The sequence below is a fragment of the Hibiscus syriacus genome, unplaced genomic scaffold, assembly GCF_006381635.1.
Source record: "Hibiscus syriacus cultivar Baekdansim isolate YM2019G1 unplaced genomic scaffold, ASM638163v2 tig00003721_pilon, whole genome shotgun sequence".
Classification (NCBI taxonomy): Eukaryota; Viridiplantae; Streptophyta; class Magnoliopsida; order Malvales; family Malvaceae; genus Hibiscus; species Hibiscus syriacus.
The window spans coordinates 1,187,666-1,197,319 of NW_024061981.1; the positions used below are offsets into that span (position 1 = coordinate 1,187,666).

At 33.0% G+C, this 9,654-nt stretch overlaps 1 protein-coding gene across 1 annotated transcript; it reads right to left on the minus strand.

Moving 5' to 3' along the window:
* Nucleotides 1-1,226: 1,226 nt before the first annotated feature.
* Nucleotides 1,227-4,621, minus strand: LOC120181812 (monodehydroascorbate reductase, seedling isozyme-like). The gene is made up of 10 exons (XM_039186869.1): nucleotides 4,476-4,621; nucleotides 3,906-3,977; nucleotides 3,144-3,195; nucleotides 2,897-2,977; nucleotides 2,617-2,735; nucleotides 2,319-2,538; nucleotides 2,094-2,212; nucleotides 1,892-2,017; nucleotides 1,653-1,793; nucleotides 1,227-1,553 (listed from the first exon to the last, which is right to left on the minus strand). Exons 1-10 carry the CDS (start codon nucleotides 4,524-4,526, stop codon nucleotides 1,230-1,232), a joined length of 1,305 nt encoding a protein of 434 aa, XP_039042800.1. The 5' UTR covers nucleotides 4,527-4,621; the 3' UTR covers nucleotides 1,227-1,229.
* Between the last annotated feature and the right edge of the window lie 5,033 nt (nucleotides 4,622-9,654).

Consider the following 9,654-nt stretch of genomic DNA (forward strand, 5'->3'; position numbering starts at 1 on the left):
AAATTAAAATATCTTTACTAATTTACCCTTAATGAACTTGATATTTACATTAATACCAAGCATCATAAATCTTATCATCTTCCACAGTCAAAGATGAACCAACTTGACTTTTACTTAAGAAATTTTCCATGCAATTTTCAAAAATTGCATTTTAGTCACTAAATTCCACTGTTTCCATCAAATCTGAAAAATTACACATTTCTGAAAATCTCTGATATAAAATATTAAAAAAATATTTCCAACCATTTTATATCATCCTTCAAATTTTCGTAAAATTCCAATTCGATCTGAATATTCGATTTCAATACCGAACTTTACTGCTTTATAGCTTTTAACACAATTCACATACCAAAATCTGATTCCCACTAAAAATATCAGTTTTAATTCAAATTGTTCATTTACAGGCTAAAATATATAACCTTTAAAATTACCATTTCAGTCCCTAACCTTTTCAAAGTTTATACTTTAGCCAATAAACTTTCAAAACTTATACTTTAGTCACTAGACAAAATTTGAGGTATTAGAAAACATCATAGAATTTTTTACCTAAATTAAATGTTGAAATTAAAATACTTGAAAAAACAGAACGACTTTTAATCATTTGTTAGGGCATTCTTTGACATTATGCCGAAAAAATTGTGCTCAAACTAAGTTTTTTCTGACTTAAAGGGTCTCAAAATATAGAAGTTTATTTGTAAGAAGGTTTTGGGAGTCTCTTTTTCATTTTTGGTGTCTACAGTCCAAATAGAAAGGTGTTGGAAGGAGATAAGGTTGGATTTCATATTTTTATAGATGGTAGGGGCAATAGTGGTTGTGTTAGAAAGGGAGAGGGAGTTTTGACGGTGGGGAAGAAGATTGGGTTTTGGTGGATGGGTCTAATTCGAGCAAGTTTAATCCGATATGGGTTTGGGAAGAGGATGCGAGTTAGGTGGAACGATAATTAGTAAGGGTTAGGTTTTTGGAATAATTGGTTAACATCGAAATCATAGAAGATATAAGGTGTTTATTTTCCGTACTGCTTAATCGAAAGTATTATTGATCACTCAAAAGAAAACCAAGATGAACAAAGCAAACCCCAGAATTTTTACTCTGTGCAAGGAGTAATAACAGCACAACCATATTATATAAATATATATATATATATAAAAAAAAGTGATCCAACCCTGAATGTACGCAGTGCTCTAGCAACAAGTATGCAACAATGAACCCTTTCCTTTGCAGGTGAGTCTTCAAATCTTACAGGCAAAGGTAAGACCTTCTTTGGTCAGCGCATCCAAATCCTCTACTTTAGGCTGAAGCTTAGCAACTTTAGCAATTGCCTGGTTTTCTTCGGCGGTGCCACCTTCTAGGAAAGCTCCAACCACCTTCCCATCTTTGATCCAGTATGATCCGAACTTTGGTTTCGGTGATTGCGGGTTGTTGTCTCCGAAAAGCACTGTATCCCCGACATTGTCACCATAGAACTGCCATGCTAGATCAAAGGACCGAGAATAGAAGTATGGCAAATAGTCATATTCTTCAACTGTTTGCCCCTTCTCAATTCCCTTGATGGCCTGCAAAAATTTTACGTATGGCTCAACAGTTATTTGTCTGCAGGAAAGTGAAATTTAGATGATATCCGACTATAAAGATAACTAATTCAGCTGACACACCTTTACGGCCTGTTCGGCAGATTTCCGGGCATGGTCCACGTGTTCAACCCTTCTCAATTCATTGTATAACTTCAAGGGGAAAGTGGCTACATCACCCACAGCATATACATTGGGAACACTTGTTTTAAAAAATGCATCAGTCTGCAATCAAACAAATTGTGTTGTATGATCTTATGTCAATCTTAATAGGAGTCTATATATGAAACTGCAGTTTAGATTATGTTATAGATTAAACCAACCTTTATTCCACCCTTCTCTTCTTCAACCTGCCCTTTGAATAATGTTGTAAGGGGCCTTCCACCAACACCAACAACAACAATGTCGGCTTCCAGAACTCTGCCATCCTTAAGTTGAACTTCCTTTACCTGAACGGAGGGTAAAAGTATCAGAGCATTAAAATGATTTCATCCCATAAATGAATACTGCATTCTGACCACTAACCTCTCCATTTGAGTCAGAGGTGAATCCAACTGCAACTGTTCCCTTTATAATTTTGATCCCTTTATCAGCATAATAACCCTCATAGAAAGCAGCTATGCCAGAGGTGAAAAGCCGGGGCACTACAACAACAATCTTCAAGTTAGAATAACAAGAATCCACCACAAATCAATTTAGTTCATTTATTCCTGGTACAAAAGTCCATTTCTATGGTTGAGATCTACTTACTGCACCATGGTTCAGGGTACACCATGCTGACATCAAGATTGTTAATTCTCAAGGCTGCACCAAGCTCAAGACCAATATAGCCTCCTCCAACGATAACAGCCTTGCCATTCTTCTTTGCTTTGATTACTTCTACCAACTTATCGGCATCATCAACTTCTCTCAAGTAAAAGATGTTTTCGGCATCAGCTCCTTGCACTCCAAAATCCGACAACTTAATAACCTGCAGGTATGATGTGTTAAACCATGCATGGTAGGCAACGTCGTGAATGTTTCAGTTGAGATCCTTAGAAATTGTTACCGTGGAACCAGTTGCGACAATCAAAATTTGATACTTGAATTTTTCTCCAGCTGCACTTACTAGAGTATTGGCAGGAAGATCTGCCTTCACTATTTCTGTGCTAAGGATCAATTCAATACCTGCAAGCATGTGGACATCAGAAGTGCATTAATGAGTATAAGGTCATTGAATAAACAATGAAAATTTGTTAAAATCCATTTTAGCACATCTATTATCTATTATTTCATCAATCTATTCTGAATTTCAATGTTGAACAAATCCAAACAGACATGTTGCTAACCTTTTTCCTTATACCACTCAGGAAGCAATCTCTCTCCACCACTTCCAACACAGACATGGAAACCAGGAAGTCTTGCAGCTCCTGTAAAGAGCAAATCACCAAATTGATCCAGGAAACAAGCCACAATGAGATGTCACGAAAAATAGTTGCTGCAACTAAAAGCATAGTCACCAATATACATGACATTTTATAGTTTTTTGAACTTTGCAAATAAGTACATTAAAAACGTTTTAGGATTGTGGCTTACCCTCAGGGAAGAGATATCCCTTACTTAGGGCAGGACGTTCATATGGAGCCACCTACATGTATAAGAAAACAAAAATCAGTAAATATGTAATACAAATTTACCAATTCAGGGAATCAATAAATGACAACGATAACAAGTTATGATGCGTGATGTAATGTAAATGCCACCTGTACAGGCCTTTATTACAGTAAAATTTAACTGTGACGAAATTATGCAATAGACTATTGCATTTTCTAAGAAGGATTAATAACAAAAAAAAATTGACAGTGATACGAACAAAATGATGCATATAATGATCTAAAATGTCAAAATGCACACTCAAGCCTAATAGAACAACAAATTCAATTCTCGTGCAATGATTAAAATGCTTATTAAATATAAGAAATTTGGCCTAGCATTTCTGCAGGAGCAAATATGATACTGAAATGAGTAAACATTTCTTCAGTAACTTGAAATGATTTTTACCCTTTAAATATAAATGACATGGTAATAAAAAATTAAACTCTTTGACAAAGCAAAATGATAAACCTACTAAAATTTATCTTGGTATTGTTTATCATACAAATTTAATAGTTTTCTGTATAATCTTTTCCCACGAGCTTCCTTTTATACCTTGCTTTCTTCAAATGGTGATACAAAAAAGGGTTGTAAAATAAAAAAAAATTAAAATGAAAAAGAGTTCAATCAGGGGGTGAGATAAATCCCAATCACCCATGTAATTAGTTTATATTTCATAAAGTTCCAATTAGTAAAAATTCATACCGCCTCCTTTGAAATAATTGCTAGCTCACCAGGCTGCACTCCCTGCTTGGCAAACTCTCTCGCCGCATATCCCTATAAAGTCAAAAGAGAAAAAATTTAGGAGAAAGAAATAAAAATAAAACCAACCAGTCAAAAGTCAAAACTAAATTCTAAACAAGCCTACTAACTGGGTGAATGCTACATAAACAGAAAGAAGCTTTATTTTTCACATCAATGGGTTCTAATTAATGCAAAATAAAATCAAACCATCATTCTGAAACTCACGCGACACACAACGATTGAAACATTAAGCAAAAAGTCGGAAGCATGTTTAACTCCTTAGTGTAAATCCATTCTCCAAACAACAACAAATTCAGTGATTAAATGAATAGGAACCGATCTAAGCTTCAGATTTGCTTTTCAATCGTTTTCATTTTTTTTCGCTACTCATTTTAGCAGCAAATACGGCGAAACTGGATCTATAACCCTATATAAAATAATAGGACAATGATATTTGATAAATAACAACAAGTAGGAAAAATTTAAAACAAAAAATGGAATGGAAGAGCGAAAAGTGAGGGAGGAACATACAGCAGCTACACCACCGCCGACGATCACGTACTTGAAACTCTTCTCCGCCATAAATGATCAAAGCTTAGCTTTACTCTCTCCCCTTTCTTTTGTTCTTATCTCGTAGGTAATTAAACAGATTATTGTAAAGTAGGTTTTGAAAACATGGGTTGGTCACACAAATTTATAGGGACGGGATAGGCGACCTTTCTATTGGTTGATCCCAAGATGTAAACCTGATTCAGCCACGTGGCATCAACAACTGTCGTCCATGCACGACTACGGGTCCTTAATTTGATTTCTAATTTTCCAATTTTATTGCTGGCTATGAGAAATGATTCCATAAATATGATTAGAAAGAACTGTGTATTAAATTATGGTTTTAAATTACATTTTTTAAAAAATATTTTAGTATTAATGGCGAAGTGTGAACGGAATCCTGTTTACTACGTCTTATTTTGAACATAGACTTGTTTTATTTCCGTGTTCACGTCAAAGGAAAATTAAATTACTTCTGTAGATTGTAGAAGGTGACGTTATCAATGATGTGGCAATGGATCTTCTTATTTTTTCAGTGATAGAGTGCGGTCGGTACCATGCTTTTATCAAAGCATCCGAGAGAGTAAACGTCAATTTTAAAACTGGAAAAAGGAGCCAACTTGGTTTTACTACAAACAAAACACCATCAGATAAATCAAAGTCAAACCGCAGACGCAAGATCCTGAACTTTCAAGTGCCCGGCTAAAACGGGATTAAAATTATGGGAAAAGTATAGTAATGGTCACTAAACTTTTTTGAAGCTTGCAATTAGGTCTTTTAACTTTTAAAACTTGCAATACAGTTCTTCAACATTTAGTCTATTTGTAATATGGTCCCCGACATAAACTACCGTTAGAAGAAGATGACATGGTAGTCCTCCAACATTTAGTCTGTTTGTAATATGGTCACTGAACTTTTTAGGTGCTTGCATTTAGGTCCCCCAACTTTTAAAACTTGCAACACATTCCTCAATTTCATTCTAAACCCTAAATTTCAAAATAATTTAATTACATTTTAAACCCTAAATTCTAAAATACTTTAATTTAAGGTTTAGAATGTAATTGAAGTATTCTAGAATTTGGGGTTTAAAATGTAGTTGAAATGTTTTAGAATTTTGAACATGAATTTGCTATTTTACGGTGTTTACTTTAATATAAATTTGAGGTTTGTTGCATGCACATCCAACGACTGCTGCACTTTGAATATGAAAAGTGCACCTATCACGTTTATTGCATAAATCGTTGAAGTAAAAGTAACAAGGTCAATTTGTCTTGTTCATAGTTGTCGCACTTTGGTATAACAATCCAATAGGTTTGGATGGAACTTGAGCATGCACATCCAATGGTGTGAAAATAGTAAAGAGTTTTAGTTCATAGGACTACAACATACAACCAAACAATAACTAAAATAAACCAAGAATATCAATTAATAACTCATTCAAAAGGAGAACTTAATAAATAAAGGGAAAGAGGTTCGGTCATAGTCAGTCCAAAAGCTAAGGCGTCAAATGGGTTGTTTAATATAGACATTAGATGACAAATACAACATTGCCAGTTGCAAATGCATTAATGGCCTACCCTTTTAACATATAATTGCTTCTAATGCTCCATGTTTAATGTTCCTCAATAGCTAAACATGATGAGAATCTAAAAAAGATAGCGGAACTAAAATCATAGGACCCCATAATTCTTATAAATTCATGGCATGCCAGTAATAAAAGAAATTGTAAAACATAGAGGACACTGCATGTAACACCCCAACCCGTACCCGACCCGGATACGACTTCGAGATGTCACATTGACTTTTTAAAACAATATCCTTACAAAATAACAGAACATTTGGACTTATATTGAGAAAATACGATCATATACTGTTAAATTATGTTTGTTATAACAAATTTAAGGAAATAAACATTTTTATGAATAGTTTTATACGGTATGAACAATACCGTGAACAGTATCGAATGCTAAAATTTTCCAGAATACTATAGGGGTATCGATACCTTGCTACAGTGTATCGATACTCTGCTACAGTAATTTCGGCAAAACATGTATAAAACTCATAAAATTTAAACTTTCATCACTATACCAATACCATTTACATAAATACGTTTAAAACATTACAAAACTCAATCATATGTTTTACGAAATCGATTAGAACATATCGGATTCAAACCTTTATTTACATGCCAACCATAATTAGTATTACAAAATACAGACTATTTATTTATTTTCTGATATGATCTTTGGAAATGAGAAACTAACCTGTCTTGCATAACTTTTATCAATCTTCCTCTAAACCTACGTGTGAAACAATCACGCGCTAAGTCGTTGACTTAGTGAGGCATATAAAACATAATAATAATGCATTTCCTATAAATATGAACATATCATCTACTTATTCAATCATGTCATATATGATTCCACGTAAATAATAATAACATGCTAACATATAATAATGCAAACACTTTTTATACCTTTTGTAAGCCCATGTACATTACTGAGAACTTAAGGTATTCGAGTACATTGAGGTTGTGCACTTATGCTGTCACCACAGCTCGTATGGGGTCCCACTAGGGGCATGTGAAATTTCTCTCGAATGACCTATGTATTTGTCCCGAATGGCCTTTGTATTTGTCCCGAATGACCGCGTAGACCCTTGACTCTTGGCATGCCAACTATACCTATAGCTCTCGTATCATATATCATGGGCATTATTCTTATGTTTCATATGTTCATGTACTCATGTCATTTCTCTTGTGATCACATATATCTTTTCTCCTATCACATACCACATGTATGTGTAAACATATATGTCATTTTATATAACATATATCACATATTGTATATTCATGTAGATCATATCATATTCTCATATGGTCACATAGATCATATCACATAGCTGATATCTTGTTCTCATATCTTCACATAAATCTTATAACATATAACTCCTCATCACATAACTTATATCACAGTTTCATATATACACATAGAATAACACATAACTTATACATATATTCATATACATACTTTCATATAATCCGTATATCAATGTCATATAGCTTATCTCACAATTTTACATAATCATTTATATCAATACACATAGCTTGTATTATAATTTCATATTTCATTATCATATCTCTCATATCACATTGCTCTTATTCATATTTTCATATGTTCATATAGTCACCTAGTTCATTTCACATAACCTCTTATGTTCATCTCATATAACATATAACTCCTAGTTTCTTATCCAGTATATCATATAAATATGCTGGTAAAGTCTTATAATCACATAACATTTAACAAGTTTAGGTCATAATCCACTTAAACATACCAACTTTCCTATATAGCTTATTTGACACATTTGTATACTAATTTATGTCAATATCTCTTAACTTATATTCTATTTTTCCTTTTTCACTTAATCACTTAGACTTAATTCATATAATTTATACATTGTTATCATATAACTATTTATATATCCATATCACACCAAATAACATATAACCTCTATGAATCTATCTATTTGTTCATGCATACATAATAGTCATATCAATCACATATACTAACATTCATATATTTATGCAATCAAATATTGAAATCAGACTCATTACAAGTCTTATTACCATACACATCATTTATAACTAGTATGCACTCACCTTGACGCTTTATATATCCAAATCCTCTTCTATGATTTATCTCTTTAGATTGATCCTAACTTTGCAGCCGTTTCAGAACTTGCTTGTGCTCTATATCTACAAAATCATACACTTTAAAGGTAATTATCAGATCTACACCTTGTAATTTGATGCTAATAACTTAAACGAATTTAATAAACCCAATTCACTTTTTCCTTTAGGGGGTATCGATACCCTCCCTAAGGTATCGATACCCTTATTACATTCTGAAATTTTTTGTTCAAGAGGGTATCGGTACACATACATAGGATACCGATACACTCTGCCCAAAACATGTTTTTTCACCCCGAAAATTCATCTTTTTCAGCTTAAATTCTTCATGTTTCATTCCCTTTTCTATTTTTAACTCAAGTACATATACTTAAACTAATTTCTACTCGTTCAATACATCTTTAACCTCAAAATTCTATCTTTCATGTGGAAATCAATAATCATACCAAATTTTCAAGATACTCTAAATTCAATTCTATCACTTCATATCTCTTAATTGAGTTGATGACAAGTCAAATTTAGCTTCAAATTTAACTTATCAACTCTTTTCCATAAATTCACTTAAAACCTCATTCTCTTTAGTCTCTCATAACTTCTTCATCTTTTGATTTTAAGACAACTTAAGCTTTCCTTAAGCTTAAGTATCACTTAAGGATCAAAACTCATACTTAAAATCAAAAAATAATCAACTAATCAGAAAACTTACCTTTGCTTGGGGTGCTTCACGTTGGAGAAGAAGAAAGAAGATGAAGAAGAAGTGAGTTTTCCATCTCACTCTCCCCCTACGTGTTTATCTTCTATTAAAGGGGAGAAAAATATCTTTTATGTCAAATAACCATTTTACCCTTTAATTCCTTTAATAATTACTAACAACCCTTCAGGAAATATTTTCAAATAAACCATTAAACTATTTAACTTCTCTACTTTAATCACCAAATTCTGGAACTTTACAATTTAGTCACTAACCCGGTATTGAGGATGTTACACTGCAACAAACATATATATGCCAGAAATAAAGGTGCAAATGTGCAATGATTAGGCAACATATCAAGGAGTTGCTCCAAATATAATACCCTGCCATGATGTCTTTCAAGTTGCGTGCATGCATAATTGTCTTCTAAAGCTATAATTCAATACAGATTCAACTGTAAAATTTCCAAAACATGTAAAAAAATCCAATTCGTTCACGATATATCAATCCCATAATCAACATGAACTTATTAAAAAGAATACGAGCTCACAGGATGTCAAAAACTACAGGTCTTATCAATATAATTCCCAGTAAACTAGTACCAGCAGTCTCTCGGATTGAGCCTGGCAATTTCACTATGTCGATACTCACAACCAATTCCCTGATTTAAAGAAAAACCAAACAAGAAGATCAAAAAAATTTAGCCTAGAACCCTCTTTCACTTCTATTTTGATGGACTGAATATCTTTCATAAGGAGTACTAAAAGTTTTGATTATGA

Coding starts and splice junctions, on each gene's coding strand:
- LOC120181812 (XM_039186869.1), bottom strand. CDS start 4,526: ATGGCGGAGAAGAGTTTCAAGTACGTGATCGTCGGCGGTGGTGTAGCT. Junction 2,213..2,318: donor GTACCCTGAACCATGGTGCA/GTAAGTAGATCT, acceptor TTGTTGTTGTAG/TGCCCCGGCTTTTCACCTCT. Junction 2,018..2,093: donor CCTCTGACTCAAATGGAGAG/GTTAGTGGTCAG, acceptor CCCTCCGTTCAG/GTAAAGGAAGTTCAACTTAA.